The sequence below is a fragment of the Notothenia rossii genome (genome assembly GCF_949606895.1).
Source record: "Notothenia rossii genome assembly, chromosome: 1".
In the NCBI taxonomy this organism is placed as follows: domain Eukaryota; kingdom Metazoa; phylum Chordata; class Actinopteri; order Perciformes; family Nototheniidae; genus Notothenia; species Notothenia rossii.
The window spans coordinates 74,376,218-74,393,415 of record NC_136912.1 but is presented as its reverse complement, the minus strand read 5'-3'; the positions used below and the strand labels follow the sequence as shown (position 1 = coordinate 74,393,415).

The following is a 17,198-nucleotide window of genomic DNA, read 5'->3' as shown; positions in this document are numbered from 1 at the left end:
CATTAATGTGTGTGTGTTTGCGTGCATGTGTGTTTGTACAAGTTTGTGTGTGATCCTGCCATATTACAGCTGCTATAAAAGTGAATCAGTGAGGGAAGGGTGGGCTATAAAGGCTCAACCATAGCATCAGCCAAATAGAAACAGGACAGGTCAGGCAGAAAAGCTCATTTTTAAATATCAAGTGCAGTGAACAGAGCTTTCAGACGAACCAATTAAGCTTTCGAAGTGTTAGAAAATACTCTTAGAAGGTGTGTGGAAGCTGCAGTTGCTGATAAGTATAGGCCTAATATTCAGCCAGCTGCTGGAGTACTATTATTGAGGACTGGACAAGAGTCTAAAACAAAGCTGCCAGTTTAGGTGGAGTATTGAGATAGTTTAAGTAGTTTTCCCTAGTAGAGGAGGTTGAAGCATCAGAATGTGTTCAGGCAGCTTTTCCAAGTGTCTGGGAATCAGTCTGATGCCTCTGGTGATTGTGTGTGTGCTGTGCAACATCCTGCTCTTCTTCCCTGGGGGGAAACCTGTGGAGAAAGAACACATCACAGAGCAAGTCTGGTACTTTGGAGGCATTCTGGGATCTGGAGTGCTGGTGAGTATGTTTAACGTTACAACACTGAGAGTAAAAACTGGGGGAATCTGGCATTGTGTAGTAGAGGATGTACACTATGATATCAGCTGCTGCTCTGAAATCTGTATTCTTCCAGAAGTCTGATATGTGTGTGTAGTTTTTGATATTTACTCTATTGCTACTGGAGTGATATTTGAGGCTTCTGTTGACAGTGTCAGTATGTCTGTGTAGTCTCATGAAAATAGATTATAGAGAATATAATTGAAATGTATTTGGGCATCAACAAAAAACTATTTTCATTGCAGTTAAATGTGCCTTGAATAATTGATAATTGTGTATTATATAATGTTTCAGAAAAGAGAAGAAATATGCGCTTTATAATATTTTAGCTCTGAAAGTCGCCAGATTGTTCGGTTTGTCTGTTTAACAGTCAATAACCTCAATATATACAGTTAGACATAATACAAGTCAAAAAGAAAGCCATCACATTTAGAATACTGTAATTGAGGAACGGATAACATTTTGTACCTTAGAAAAATTAATTAATCAAAATATTAACAGAAAATCAACACATTGTGTAAGTTTAAAAATAAAGGATGTACTGCACTAGTGGTTCACATTAGAAACATTAGAAAATACATGAGAATAGTATTATAGGAATGCTATTAAATAATCTATCCATCCATTTAAAGCTACTAGACTATGTGACTATGGAAATGTGAAAGAAAGTGTATTTAAACTTATTCTAAAGGCATATTTTTGTAAACATCTGATAATGCTGCTGATAGTGGGCGCATCATTAATATGTTTAGGAACTACTTTTACAGTATTTCATATCTCTATGTTTATTGCGAGACATTCAGCAGTTTAATTTCCTCCTGCAGATGGGCATTTTCTAAACATCTTTATATGTGTGTGTGTGTGTGTGTGTGTGTGTGTGTGTGTGTGTGTGTGTGTGTGTGTGTGTGTGTGTGTGTGTGTGTGTGTGTGTGTGTGTGTGTGTGTGTGTGTGTGTGTGTGTGTGTGTGTGTGTGTGTGTGTGTGTGTGTGTGTGTGTGTGTGTGACAGATGATCTTCCCAGCTCTGGTCTTTCTGGGTCTGAAGAACAATGATTGCTGTGGTTGCTGTGGCAATGAAAGCTGCGGGCGGAGATTTGCGGTGAGGAGATGTTTCACTGCTGTTTAACTTCTCACCATCATAAGTCTCATCACTTATAAAACAAACCCAATTGCACTATGCACACACCCTCCATGATTTACTGATGCCAAAAATGCATGCCAAACATGTTAACATGCCAAAAAGCATTAACACACACACATTGAACACAAATTGATGTAAGGTAATTGTGATATATGTCCAGTACAGTAACAATAAATTAGTCTAATGGGAGTTTCACATGACTTTATCACAGAGAGCTGGCATTGTTTCGGTACAGACTGATCAATACTTTAAAAATGTGAAGAGGTGGAAAGCAGCACCCCTACACACACACACACACACACACACACACACACACACACACACACACACACACACACACACACACACACACACACACACACACACACACACACACACACACACACACACACACACACACACACACACACACACACACACACACACACACACACACACACACACACACCAGTAGCTCTGTGTTGTCAATGCTCTGTTGGTGACCCTCACCCAGCCTGTTATCTGCACAGTGAAAGAATAAAAACTCCATTGTAGTAACACGAGTTAGAAACGAGAACGGTATTGATTGCAAATATGAGTAACTTCTCTTATCTCTTTCCCTCTCTGTGTAGATGCTGAGCTCCGTACTGTTTGCAGCTGTCGGTGTTGCAGGGGCTGGTTACTCAGTTATAGTTTCTGCTGTGGCTATTAACGAAGGACCTCAATGTGTGGTTAAATATAACGAAACAGTATCGATTTGGGATACACCCTTCTCAAATGGGTACACAGACACACAGCCAGTATTAAGTGTCAAGCTGTTTGACAAGCATTCTTCTTAAAGCAAACTATTCCTTTAACATAACGTTTGTGGGTAATAATGAATCAAAGAAAGTGAACATCATTTTATCATCCAAAGAGAGTTAAAGGGTCAGTTCCAGTGTCAGTCTGATGACAAACTTCTTTCATTCATTATTTCATCAAAGATGCTTACCGTTCCCCCAATGTAGCATTTGATTTCTTACCACACAGCAAAACAAAAACAAAAGCTCCTAAAACCTTTTAAATAAAACTTTTGTCTCTTCTTCACCTTCCCACTCCAGTGACTACCTGTCAAACAACACTATCTGGTTGAAGTGTGTGGAGCCGCCTGGCGTGGTGCCCTGGCATCTCTCCCTGTTCTCCGTGCTGCTGGTCATGGGTTTGATACAGATGGCGCTGTGTGCTGTGCAAGTGGTGAACGGCCTGCTGGCATGTCTGTGTGGGGACTGCTGTGGAGGGGTCAGTATCACATGATGAGTCCAGTTGAGTTAATCTGTGTGAATAAATCAATCATATAAAACATAAAAAAAAGAGGATTGTATTTGACAGGATTTAAAAAAAAACATCCTTTCCTGGGAAAACCCTAATGCATATTCTATCCACTAATTAATCCAATTAATTCCAGATTACGTCTACTTTTGGAATCAAGTCCAATTGTTCATTAACCAGTCAATTATGCAACTGAGTACAGTTTGAGGATTGGGGTTAGTAAACGATGATGGATTACATTATTACATTTCAATGTAATAAAAATGTTGGTGTTTGTCTTTCAGAGCGATGCCGTCTGAGCCCTGCCTACAGCTGTGGCAGTCTGCAGTCGGCTGCTTCTTTTTTTATTATTATTTTGAGAGGATGGCAGTTGTTTCTTGCTTTGTGCCATGAGCTCATTGATTACATTGTGTGTGCACATTATATATGACACCACTGGTGAAATGACATAGCTCTTATTCTAAGGATTATGTATGAAAAGTGATTTGACAATCGGGAGACATTGCTATTACTTTAAATGTTGTTCTTCTTATCTACAGTAGTTAAACTTACAGGGAGCAACATGTTAGAACTAAAGATAGTTCCCACCTTTAGATAAATATGTTTATGTAGCTTGACTGCCCCCTGCTGGGGGTTAAAAGGTCATAGAGACAAATGCATCCGTACTATTGATACAATTATTGTGCACTTCTCACTGACACATTTATTGCTGTACGAATCAAAAGTACTGAAGCAAAGTTACTTTATTTCAAATGTTTCTAATATTTTAAACGTATTGCACACTTTAGGCATGGAAGTAACGGTTATGTGGCTGTTATTTCACTTCTCCTTTGTACAAACTGTAGGCCTTCTCATGAGGCACTCACTTATCTAATCTGATATTAAAGCATACTGTTTTTCTGTAAGGCTGATTGATCTGATTTCATTCTACATAAAAGGTGTACTAAATAATAGGTTTGTTTTTAGTTTTTTCTAACCTTAGCTAATAATCATTGCATTGTCAAAAATAAAGAAATGGCTGTTAAATGAGATCCATAGGCTGAATGTAACTTTGAACCAGTTTGACATTCTCTATATCCTTAACCGTTATAAAACAAGGAAACTTTGTAACTTCTTACCCACAGCTGGAGATCGCACATTATCCAGACATGGCCTCCCTAATGTTTAAAATATCAATCTATCAACGATGCTGCATCCCTCCGAGCACACATCCTGTTCAAATATACAACATTTGTGTTGTCCTTAATTGCTTATTCCCTTAGAAAATGTACAGTTTATCTTTATGAGAAAGTAGATTTCTATTTTATTGACAACTCTTGGAAATGTTAAATAGCTTTTTTGAAAACTGCTGATTTTTCATACCAGTATTAATATTAAATATAAAAAGCAATAACATCAAATAAAAACAGGAGTATTTTGCATTTGTCCATTGTAGTAATAATACTTGGCAAAGCACTTTATATATAAAGTTCAGTTTGTTAAGTTGTACAGTGTATTATTGTCCTATAAAGACATCCCCCTTTTTTTTACCTAAAGCCTGCAGAAAATCAAATCAAAAATACATATTAAATTGGAAAAATTAAAGAACTAAAATGTTGATACATATACTTTCTTTTTTATGTCTGTAGAGGTGGGGGAGTTATTATGGGGAATTCCATTATGACTTCAGTATAATCCGTAATTGCCCAATGTTTATGAATTCGAACAAGTTCAGAAGTTAATTTATATTTAATTAACACCTACAAAAAATATATAACGCGTACAGTTCGAAACTAATTATATAATACAGTGCTCTCCTTGTTGTGTCGGAACTGTAGTTCCGGGACGCCTCTTGTGAAACACGGAAGGAATAAGCCGCGTACCAACGTGTTCCACTGGTTCCACTGGATCCACTACTACCTTCTGAGTGACCCCAGGAATAAATAACAGTAGATTATGATGCTTTCGATTTAAAACAGAGGTAATTTTATGATCTTTGTTTCGTGAATGTAGCTTAAATTGTTAGCTACGTGCTAAGGCAGGCTCCAGTGGTGTAACGTTAGTGTATCTGAGAGAGGAAGATGAACAGGTGAAGGACAGACTGGTTTCTGAGTAGATCTGTATTTTAGATCATATTCTACATTTGGACAGTTGTTTCCGAAAATGTATTTGGGTAGGGAAACACATGTCGATAGCTGTGATTTCTATATGCCAAATTCAGTCATTAGAGGATTAAATATGTTCTTTTGTATTTACCTTTACTAGAAAACAGTAGACTGCAGCTATACAAAAATACGCTTTGCATCTATCGTATCAACATTCTTATATCAACAATATTTATAATAGTAATAATAGCTATTGACATTTGTGGTCCAATCTAAATACCATAAAAACACAATTTTTGGTAATGCCAATCATAATAAAGTGTGTGATTAAAAAAATTAAATGTAATAGATATAACACATTATCGAAAGCATATCAACAGTGAAACAGTGTATATTGTATTCATACTTTAAATTCCATTTGAGTCTTTGTTTAGGCTTTGAGTGGCTTTGCTGTCTAACCAAATATCTGTTTACTTTTTACATCAGATGCTCTCTGTTATATTTAAAAGAAGCACCTTTGCAGCCAAGCAGGTAAGAAACCATTTATGATTTTCAAAAGCTTGTTTGCTTATGTTTATTTAATGTATCATTATAGGTGAATCATATGTAATCTTAACATAAATGTCTTATCTTTAGGTATTGCATTGGGCAGGTCCTGCACAGAGATGCTGGACATCAGTCCTCCCCGGAGCCTCTGGTGGTGGATCCAGCTCCCTGCAGACCTGCTGGGCCTCAACAGCAAGAGACGACAGAGGAGCCAAATCTTCCTCTGTCCTCAGCTCCAGGAGGATTGAGTTCTTCCAAAGGACCCAGACACATGCAGCTCCATCTATTGTGAGGAACCAGCATTTCCACTCCTCTGCAGTGAGGCTGAAGAAGCGCCCCCAGCTACCAGAACCTCCCAAAGAGCTGGATCTGCTGCGCTATGACATGAAGGACTTGTGGAAGGGTCCCAAACCTGCCTTATACCTTGGGTTTGCAGGGCTTCTCCCCTTTGTCGCGCCCACTCTGCTCATGGCTGTGACTGAGAACTACTATCCAGAGTTGGCTTATGCTCAATTAGCTTACGGCGCCTCCATCCTTTCCTTCGTGGGCGGGGCTCGCTGGGGATTTGCTCTTCCTGAGAGTAGCCCAGCCAAACCTGACTGGATAAATCTGTCCAACAGTGTGGTTCCCTCGCTGTTGGCCTGTGTGTCCATGATGATGAGCGACAGCATTGTTCCTGCAGCCACCATGGTTATCATGGGGCTAGGAATAGCGCTGCATTATGATCTGGCTCTGCTGCCCACTTACCCCAGCTGGTTCAAAGCCCTGCGCGTTGTCCTGACCATCGTGGCATTTTTTTCTTTTCTGGGTACAATTCTAATTAATGAAATATATCCAGAAAAAAAACTATTCTCAGATTAAATATTATGCAAATATAGAAACTATTTGGCCACCATGTTCTCAATTTGGTGGTCATATTTCTCGTCCTTGATATTGGAGTTTTTCTGTCCTAATCTCAGGCCTTCAGATACCACAATTGTGTATTTTATAGATCCTGCTAAACTGGCTTCTGTAAAAGCAGAATATTATCAAGACGTACCCTCTATGTAGACGTTATTGGTTAGTGTACAATGTTTAAAATCATTCAGATTAAATACATTTTTGCATTTTGAAACTACTACTAAGAGTCGCCCCAAATCAGTAAATGCCACACAATAAAATAACTGAAGAAAATACAATGTTGAAGGTCAATGAACGTTAAATAAATGCACTTTTGTCATCCGAAATATGATGGTATTTGTACTTTTTTTGTGCTCCTTATAGCATTTTATAGTCTAAAAAGTGAGAACCAAAACAGACTCCTTAAAATTGTCAATTTTCTGGAACAGGCAAAGATCTTTTTTTATGATAAGAAAAAAGTCACACTTCATTAGAGCAATGCTACAAATCAGCTGAGCTGCTGTTACTGTGTCCTTTTACGTTGCCAGGATCAGACGGCTAAAGTCAGGAGTATTGACATCACTGGGAAAATGCTATTACCAGTTGAGTAATCTGTACTTAAAGCCTCAGGGGTCAGACTCTCAACACCTTGAGTCCATCTGGGTTTACAATACAAGTTATCAGACTTAATATGTTTTGATATCACCACTACGCTTGCCTCGATATGTCGTGCCATAAATATGATTAGCATAAAGTGTAATCATTACAATACATTTGATAGAAGACTGACAACGAATTTAGTTTTTATATTCAATTGTCTTTATTAATGTAAACACCAGTATCTAATGAACCAAATTTGAAAAGAAAGGCAAGGCAAAAATGAAGGGGGGTGGAGGTCCACAGATATCTGAGAAAAAGCACTTAAGGCACATTACATTCCCTCTCAATATTTCCCACAAAATGAAATATCAAACATACGAGCCTGAGAATCATCCTAGTGTACATACAGTATTGCACTTCAAAAGTTCCCCTCAGATTCTTAGTGAAAAAACTCCCCACTCTCACCCTGAAAGTGAAGTGAAATGCGCCAATTTTCCACTACCTTTGATAAAGATAGAAATAAAAGTGTTAACCCAAATGAGCAAGTGTGCCTTTCGGTAACATATTAGGGGAAATGACATAAAAAGGATACGAACTTAAAGTGACAGATACAAAAACATTGCCATTTAAAAAAACAATGAAACAAACTAAATGTCTTCAAAAAACCAAATCTTTAGTTTTTTGATTCTTAATATCCAACGCTATGTGGTCCCCGACACTGACAGTGCACTTAAATCTGTGAGTGCACGCAGGTAAACGCAGGCTGGACAAAGAACATACAGTGGGAAACATTGTAGAAGTCTTATTAATCATGATTAGCCCTGTGTAAGCACTGCAGAAGTTTGTAAACTATGTTTTCTTTTTGAATGGCTTGACAGTTTAGCCAAAGTCCAGCATCACTTAAAAACTTCTACAACGGCTCCACTTGCAGCACTTTGAGACTTTGGTGAGCTACAGATAAACATATTCTTAACATGACAAGATTCCCTAATCTGTTCAAATGGACGGGATCTGACATTTAAAAAAAACTGTTGCAAATCTTCTTACACTTATAAGGACACACATAGACACACGTTACTCTGCTGCCTACTTTTGAATACCTAGTCTAGACTTCATATGCTCATACACCACGTAGCTGATGCTGACTGCTGGTATGACTTTCATGAAATTAGGCAGGATGCCACGGTAAAGTCCAAAGAAGCCTTCCTTTTGCAGAATCTTCTTTACCATCAGGTTCATGGGCATCTGCTCTGAGCCCTCAAGAGAAGCTGAGGAAATACATAAATGTAAGAAATGTGAAACACCACAAAAAAATAAAAGCTGGATTTTGGTAAAAGAGAGTGTGAAGTGTATGCACCTTCCCATGAAGCTCTTATTTTACCTCGAGTGTCCACACAGGTAATGCTCATGTTTTTCTTCCATTAACTTTACCATCAGCCACCATAGAACCCATATCGTGTGTGATAAGGTTTGCTGTGCCAAACGCCATTCGTAGAAAGTAAAGAACCCTTGGATTAAGCTGCGATAACTAGTTTTGACCACTTGTGGGCAGCAGAAAAAACTGTAAGTATATCATTGACATACATTTGTATTAACACCTTATAAAGTTGACATGGCAAACCTTTTATTTAATATTAGACGTCCAATATATATACGAAGCAACATTAGCAAATATTCAGAGTTGTGTTTGTGTCCACTTGATGAATGCAATTCTAATGTTCACTATGCTATGGTTTTTAGCCTCCATTAATTACAGCAGAAGGGAAATATCTGGCTTTTTGTTTATTTTAGCTTCATGCTAAGAACTGGAAAATGGCAATATGAAAGTGATTTGAGTAACCCACAACTGTAAAGATGCAAGGAAGTAAACTTCACATACAAATAGCCATGTAGCTAATTAAAATATTTGAATACAGGCTGACATATTTAGTTAATATACCCAATCTTTACTTTAGCTAAAGTAGTGCAGTGCTTTTTCTCTACCAATAAAACAACATGTACTGGTCAAATTATTTATGTATTGTTTTAATTTGTATTGAAAATAATCCAACAACTGTGCGATCATTGAAATCATTTCTGGGTAAGATCACGGCAAGACTTGGTAAATACCAGTAGCTCTAAAGAAACATTTGACAGAATTTTGAATGGGATTCGGTTTTCTTTACCTTGTGCCTGCATCCTGGTGCGGATCAGAGCCAGGGGGTAGCTGGCCAGCTGGCCACACGTGCTGGATAAGGTCCCGCAGCCGAGCAGCACCAGGATGCCGGGGTTGGCTGAATCTTTGGCGTAGTGGGCCAACCAGAAGTTCTTCAAGCTCTGGTGGGAGAAGGAAGTGTTTGTGTTTAAGAAAGGACTATTGTTATTTTCACAAAATCCAAAAAAGGAAAAGTGCTTTTAATGACAGATGATGTTGTAAGAAGAGTTTTGTATCTTCATTTTCCACGAACCTCGTAGACCGCCAGATCAATGCCAGCGTAGGGGATGATACCTATAAGATTGGGAACATAGCCCTTGTAAAAGGCCTTCACTCCCTCCTTCCTCAGGATCTTCTTGGCACAGTCCGACATTCCTGTGTACTGTCCGGTCTTCCTCAGGGTCAGGCGGGTTTTCATCACCTGCAGGGACGAAGATTATCAGTCAAGCCTTGTTTACATGACAACACTGCTACTAACGTTTTGTAGCCACCAAGGATAACAATAGGAGCGGAAGCTTTCAGTCTGATTGTAGCTGAACAATTTATTAATTAGATTTTGAAACATTATGTTTTTTTTTAAAAAGGAAGGAAACTGCAGGAGGAAAATTATGCTCAGAGGACAATTTAGACCTAACAAAATAAATAACTATTATCATCAAAGGGATTCAAAAATCAGTTTGATCTAACTATTAACACTCTGATATGAAACAAAGAATGAACACAGGTGTTACCTCCATGGGGTAAATGACAGTCTGTGCTGTGGCTCCAGCCAGCGATCCAGCCATGAACCTCTCGTGGGTCTTGACCTTTCCTGGTTCACTGGACAGCATCTTCTTGAACTAATGACGAGTGATGCATGAAAACTCAATGAATACAGATGCTTGTTATTGTCAGAAGTAATACACTTTAGCTGAAATTGCTTCTGAGGGAGTCTTGATACAATGCCACATACACGAATATAAGGATCTTTGACATTCAAAAGTTACATCTACAGCGACATCCTGCCGAAGGTATTGTGTTCAGTTTGTGTTTACCTTCTCATAGGCCATAAACTTAATGGCCGTCTCAGGGGCAATCTTCAGCACGTTGATACCGTTTCCTCTCCACAGAGACGCCACGCCTCCTTCTTTTAACATTTGCTTAAAACCACCAACAAGGCTGATTTTGTTGCTCTTGGTAGAATGCACCTGTACATTACACAACACACATTGCACTGTAGGTCACCACTTTCCAAATTAAGTACATTAACAGTATGTAGTGTTAAAGGTTTTATACTTTAGGCTACATCAAAAACAATTACAAACAGTTAAACCCCCTAAATGAGGGGAATTATGAATTATCACTTTTTTCACTGTTTAGATTTTTTTCAATTTGATCATTATGATAGCTCAGCATATATACACCTATTACAACTGTTGAGTAAATATGGTTTTGTTAAATATATATTAAAATAAATGTATAAATAAAACATATATTCATTTTACATGACAGAAAAAACGTTTGACCCACCTGCATGAACACCTTCATCCTGTCCAGCGGGGCGGTTCCTGTGCGGGACACGGCTCCAGCCATGGCCCCCGCTGACAGCTGCTTCCACCACATGCCGGTCGTCTTCTCTTCCTCTGTGAACTCATCTGGGATGGAGAGGCCGTCCCCAATGTCCAGCACCTACACACATCATATTCATATCACTGAAATGCTGTTTAAACTGTGAGTTCAGTTTCTTAACATTAACAAGGAGCGAGTTAACGCTCACAGATTCATGCCAAAACATGAATGTGTAGCAGAATTAGAATTTAGGGTTTTCCTCAGAGCTTTGTTTTGTTTCAAAAGTTATTTCAAACCTACCGTATGAACGTTTACTTCTCAGATTAATCGTAGGTTAATCGCACAGTTTCACCTCACAATTAGCAGCTTGGCTTTGAACTTAATTCCCGGCAGTACTGGCCAAACTGCACGTCCTTATCTGAAGTCTTATATAACTTCAGATCCATGCTGTGAGATCAATGACGTCATTGCATGCCACTTTATAATTGTTGTTTCGGTACAATTAGATTAAAGTGTTTTTTTATATAGGAGAGTAAAATTCCAGCAAAGAACCTGGAAAATATAGCTTTGGTAATATTATAATTTTATGTTTATTTCAGACTTAGTATTTTGAGGAATGCCGCATGATCCGATCGGAAATAGATGAAACCTATTATGTTCCAGTCCCAACTAAAAACTGACATTATAATATGTCTATTTGCATCACAATGGTGCAGGTGGTAAAAAGAATTCCCCCCAAAGTGTAGAAAATGGAAATAGCTTACATACAAACTAATGAACTAAGGAAGGATTTAAGATAAAGAACCCTAACATTAATCTAGATTTTGTGTAAAAGATTTGTATTGGACAAACCTGAGAGCGCTCCCTAGTGGACAAAGAGCAACATTGAAGCGCCTACACATAATTATCCCAATTTCTCGTAATTAATGGGCCAAATATTTCAGTATCTGTGAGAAGCTAAAACCGTCTGACAATTCTCGGAAGAGCTAATCCATAGAAACATTTTTTGACAACCAATGGCTTTCACACTCAAACACAAACCCACCATGTCCACCTCCACCTCATAGATCCCCCCATCATCTTCTAAACTGATGAAAAACCAGTTTCCCTGCTGCTCTCCCTGCTGCTCCTGCTGCTGTCGGTGCAGCAGAGCCATGGCTTTCCAGGCCTTCGATTAAGATGCTGATCCGCCGCAATATAGTCCCAGTCTTGCACAAGCTTCCTCCTAAACCCTGTTTCTCAGGATCCTTTACACAACCCTCATAAATTGATTTAAATGCTGAATCCCGAATGGCCGGTAACAATCGAGATGGTGGGACGCTCTCAGTGCCATAGACGTTACCAGCCACTGCTCCCGTCTCACCGAAGCTTCATCTCAGCGACCTCGCTCATGTCCTGTTCTTGACTCACTTCCTCTCTCAGTGACCTGTCCCAACCGACGGACAAGATAATCCTCCTGAAAATAGGCTTATCTCCGCCTCAATTTAGCAGCCATAGGTTTATTTAACCTCTGAGGTCTGTGTGGGTGAACTGAGGAACCAAACGTCAGAGATTAGTCGGCCATTGACTCGAGCTGACGGCGACTCAGACATGCAACCATAGTACCAGATGGTTTCTATAAAGCCAGACATCTCAAATAGTGTGATATTGTATAAATAATGTGATAATAATAAAAATGTCTGGAACAGGACGAGAATGTTCTCAATAAGTTTGACACCTGAATTTCCCTATGCAGTTTTATAAAGGATTATCTTATCTTGTATAAATTGACACGTAAAACAACAACCTTTTTTCCAAGAAAATGTCATCACGACAATTCAATATTCTATCTCAACCTCCTTTGCTCCTTTTCTCACCTCTAATTAAAGTTACTACTGATCTGTTGCCAAGGTGTGGCCCGAATCCAGCATCATCTGACAACTCTCTCTTACAATTTCCCTTTTTGTGCACACACACACACACACACACACACACACACACACACACACACACACACACACACACACACACACACACACACACACACACACACACACACACACACACACACACACACACACACACACACACACACACACACACACACACACACACACACACACACACACACACACACACACACACACACACACACACACACACACACACACACACACACACACACACACACACTCTCTCTCTCTCTCTTACCGTGGAGTGCTTCCAGTAGCGGATAATCTCCTGTAGGTTGGTGGCTGTGTTAAACAGGAAATGCTCCCTCCATTCATTCCAGTCCAAAGTCATGGTGCCATCCACATCAATACTGTACAACAAAGAAGAAGGAGCAGAAGATTCATTTGAATTGTTTTCACCATGTATGCAGTTTTTATTGAAAATCAGAAAATACAAAACTTAAGTCACTAGGGACATCTAATGGAGGCACAGAAGCAAACACTGCCAATTAGGGTTTTAACGGTAAATCTAATTTATCTTAAAAATATTTATGTTGGTTGACCTTCATTAACAGATGTGTTTGCCTCTTTCATTAGATACAGTGTAGCAGAGAGCTGAAAGGAAGTGAGTAGAGAGAGGGATAGAGGAGTCACATGACATGAAGGCCTCTAACTGTTGGCTGCTATGTGATGCTCAGCACCTAAAACAGCAATACACATTCTGACACACTGACACTCAATCTGGAACAACAAGAATGTAAAGAAACATTGCAAACAAAATGTGAATGTTATCCAGTAATGCACAATTATAATATATATATATATATATATATTACATCACAAGTCAGAGATAGAGGGAGACAGAGGCAAAAGCCTAATGGAAACATATAGCGGCAAGGGATCATGCAAACAAGAAATAGGTCACAGGTTATGAAAATTGAAGTCATGCATACCAACAAGAATTATAACTGTAAAAATGGCATTACACAATATGGCGGATTATTTTTGTATAGCTGACAAATGAATAAAAAAACAAGGAAACCATGTGTCTCCTTCAGTCTCTTCTGTAATCAATGAATGTCCTTGTTTGATTTAAATGTTCATCTTTTATCAAATGTTACTCTAAATCAATTCTGCTGGCTGGCACACTCATCTGACTCATTTCTGTGGTTTTCAAACTATCTTTCTGTGAGATTCACTGTCATGCACATCCTGCTTTACTTCTCTTTCTAGGCCTCACTGTCCAGATCATGCATTTTTGCTGCTTCTGTGTTTATGCAAATACAGAACCAAACTAAACTAAAGCTCATTGCATAAACCCAGCCTAACTTGCAAAGCAAAGAACAATATGAAGGGTTTAACAGGGTGTATTAAATATTGTAAGTGCAAAACATATGATTGCATTGCAAATACTGTATCTTTTTGAAAGACAATGATAACCAAATGAACAGTGTTTTAGCATCACATTTACATAGCTCTGCCTTTATATGACACATAACATGTTTTGCTCTCATCTGGACAATACCTTTGTTTTACAACCAAAGTGAAGAAGCTAACAGAAGCAATTTTAGGCACAATTGTGTAATCAAAGTTAAGAAAAAACTCTCTCATTAATGATGTTATTCCTACATGTGCTGATATGTTCTTCAACACAGTCGGACATGTTGCCAGCTCTTTATCATGTGCCGTCAGCCGGCCCGAACCTGTTATCAGTGTCTTACACTGTTCTTCACCAAATATATCTCTTTAACTTTTAGTTTGGGTACATGTAGTATTTCTTGGATCCTCAAGTAAGAGGAACATAAGAGCCTTTTTTTCTCGGAAGTGGCAATTAAGGTTCAATTAACTCTTTAGAGCACATGGTACTGTATTGAACTTCCTAAATTAACAGTAGCTACATAGTGAGCAGTAATAATACCTGTTCAGGATCTTCTGCGCCTCATCTTTGCTGATGTCCATTCCCATATCGGCTAGGGACTGCTTTATCTCCAAAAAGTCAATTCGACCTGTTGAAAATAAAAACTAATTTAAAAATTCCATAATTTATATCAGCTTTTACGTTATCTTTTCCACATTTGTTAAAACGTTGCTCGATTAGATAACAACCCCATACCGTCATTGTTTTTGTCCAAGCTTTTGAAGGTAAGTCGTAACTTCTTCTCGTGTTCCTTTAGATAGTTGGAGAACTCGTTGAAGTCGAGACCGTCATCTTTGTCTTGGTCTCCAGAGGAAACAATTTTCTAAAGAAAACAAAGAATATTAGAAATCATGTTTCTCCTGTAAAGCAGTTTCAGAGTCTGTCGGCTTTCTGAACCCTTCACTGGGTGGAGGGAGAGGCTTTGCTAAATCCTGCCGCCTCCTTGTTATACAGCAGCTGCTTCTATCAGACAGTTGGTGGCAGACTAACATCTCCATTCAATCGATACTTCCTGCTTTTATTCATTTACAACTGAAATGGTTCACTTTTTATTCATTGTTCAAAGAATGATGTACATGAAAAGACTATCCTTGCTTGTAGAAAGACTGTTTGATATCAAAACATAATTTATTTTGGTTTTGCAACACTGTTTGTTACTTGGGTTGCAACATGTTGTACAGTTTTGTACTAAGTCATGATTATGTTCCTCAGATGATAAACTTAAACCTGGCATTTATTGTTACTATTAAATGGTCTCAAAAGTCAAAGTGTGTTATGAGCTTTAGAAATAAATGAATAGATAGATCAAATTCCAAAGTATGGAAGATCAAGTATCACTAGTGACTGTCCACCAGTCACCTCCTGAAACTAAAAGGAACCTCTCGTAGTGCGCAGGTTTATTACCTTTTATCATACGATTAGCATGGATAGAGAGAGCTCCTGTTTTACAACACCTGGCCACAGACAGCAGTTACCTCTCCTTCTTTTCCCTGACTCATACTCATACCGTTATCAGACCCACTGATGAGCGTAAGGAATGTATTTGATCAGCAAAGGTGGGACCTTCCTAGCCCAAACCCACAATAAAAGCTCACCTGCACCCAGTTTGAACCATGAGACAGTGTCAAAGATTGTGTTGCGCCATGTCATCTCCCTCCCAGCTCTTTACCAGCCAGCGCATGCTGTTATTGTTGTAGAAAAACTAGATTGTTTAGAAAAATGTGTGCTCCAGGTGATTTGTTATTTTTTGGGGGAAGGAAGAGAAATTCCTGTAGACAATAAGACTGACATTGAGGCTCTGAAACTCTCTTACAATAAGTGCAACCCCTTTATTTATATTTTGCATACTAAAAGATTACTCAAATAATGTAAAACACAATCAACACATTACACAGTGAAACAATTACATATAGTTGCTAGCTGCAGTCCTGAAGTATAACAAATAATGAAGTACAATATATCTGTAATATTTAGCAGTAAATCTATCACTGAGGCCTTATTTTCTTAAGGTTACTTGAGGTGACTAGAACATATTTGCAGTCTGTTAGGAATGCAGTACTACATAAAGTATTTCTGCCAACTGTCTCTCCCTATTAGGCCTAAATATATGCCGTTTACTGTGTCTGTGGCTCTACCTGAGCTGCTCCTTTCCCAGTCTTGATGCCCATAGCGGCCAGGCCTGCTTTCAGCTCAGACACATCCACCTTCCCATCCTTGTTGGTGTCCAGCTTGGCGAACAGATCATCGTACGTTTTCGACGCATCTTCAGCACACTGACAGTCCGTGAAAAACAGCTTCCTTACGATTTGATACATTGTTGAACTGAGTATGAAAACAGGCTCCACACAGACGCCAAATTAAACTTCTGCTGTGGAAACACACACAACCCGATTCCTGGAACTTGCACTTCTGGTTTGAAGCTGTAGGATCGTCCCGTGTTATTTCAGAGAGATTTCCGCAGTGCAGCTCGCAGACCGAGTCGTAAACAAAAGTCCGCATAAGTCGGAGGGTAAAGAATACGGTATGTATTTGTTATGATATATTTACGGAAGGCTTTTTGCAGATGAGGTAGGTTGGCAGCAGAAGGGTGGCGACACTCGGGTTTAGTTTGTCCGAGAAGACCTCCTCCTTTACTGCGTACACACACACTAAAGAGACACACCCTTCAGCGGGAAAACCCTCACTAAATATAATAGTTCAAGGCATATGTTTACATGAACGAGTGCAAACACCAAGAAAAACGTGAGATAGGCTAGCTTATTTTATAGTACTTTATTCCTTTCCCCAATGTGTTATGTTATGCTTTTTCCAAACTTAAGTAATCGTTTGTTGTGGTTTGCAGCGTAACATCCACGCACACGCAAATATGGATATTCATAAATATATTAGCCTACGGGTATGGTCCTTGCCCTAGAGAGTACTGCAGGCGATGCGGGCAGTCTGGTTC

General features: G+C 38.9%; 3 protein-coding genes across 4 annotated transcripts; 2 read left to right on the top strand and 1 right to left on the bottom strand.

Annotated features, from left to right (window-relative positions):
• The first annotated feature begins 111 nt into the window (after positions 1 to 111).
• On the top strand, positions 112 to 3,957 carry tm4sf4 (transmembrane 4 L six family member 4). Its single transcript, XM_079688482.1, has 5 exons — positions 112 to 586; positions 1,634 to 1,723; positions 2,377 to 2,525; positions 2,845 to 3,022; positions 3,337 to 3,957. Exons 1-5 carry the CDS (start codon positions 416 to 418, stop codon positions 3,349 to 3,351), a joined length of 603 nt encoding a protein of 200 aa, XP_079544608.1. The 5' UTR covers positions 112 to 415; the 3' UTR covers positions 3,352 to 3,957.
• A 440-nt stretch (positions 3,958 to 4,397) lies between these two features.
• Positions 4,398 to 6,908, top strand: LOC307043727 (transmembrane protein 69-like). 2 transcript variants are annotated; one of them, XM_079688464.1, is made up of 3 exons: positions 4,398 to 5,012; positions 5,623 to 5,667; positions 5,773 to 6,908. In XM_079688464.1, the coding sequence occupies exons 2-3, from the start codon at positions 5,623 to 5,625 to the stop codon at positions 6,541 to 6,543; spliced, it is 816 nt and encodes a 271-aa protein (XP_079544590.1). In that variant the 5' UTR covers positions 4,398 to 5,012; the 3' UTR covers positions 6,544 to 6,908. The 2 variants fall into 2 exon arrangements, with proteins under 2 accessions (XP_079544590.1, XP_079544591.1); XM_079688465.1 differs by lacking the exon at positions 4,398 to 5,012 and adding an exon at positions 5,014 to 5,120.
• A 449-nt stretch (positions 6,909 to 7,357) lies between these two features.
• Positions 7,358 to 16,881, bottom strand: LOC307043700 (mitochondrial adenyl nucleotide antiporter SLC25A24-like). Its single transcript, XM_079688397.1, has 10 exons — positions 16,387 to 16,881; positions 14,948 to 15,074; positions 14,753 to 14,840; positions 13,094 to 13,205; positions 10,865 to 11,023; positions 10,390 to 10,542; positions 10,087 to 10,194; positions 9,609 to 9,776; positions 9,327 to 9,477; positions 7,358 to 8,429 (listed from the first exon to the last, which is right to left on the bottom strand). Exons 1-10 carry the CDS (start codon positions 16,564 to 16,566, stop codon positions 8,248 to 8,250), a joined length of 1,428 nt encoding a protein of 475 aa, XP_079544523.1. The 5' UTR covers positions 16,567 to 16,881; the 3' UTR covers positions 7,358 to 8,247.
• Between the last annotated feature and the right edge of the window lie 317 nt (positions 16,882 to 17,198).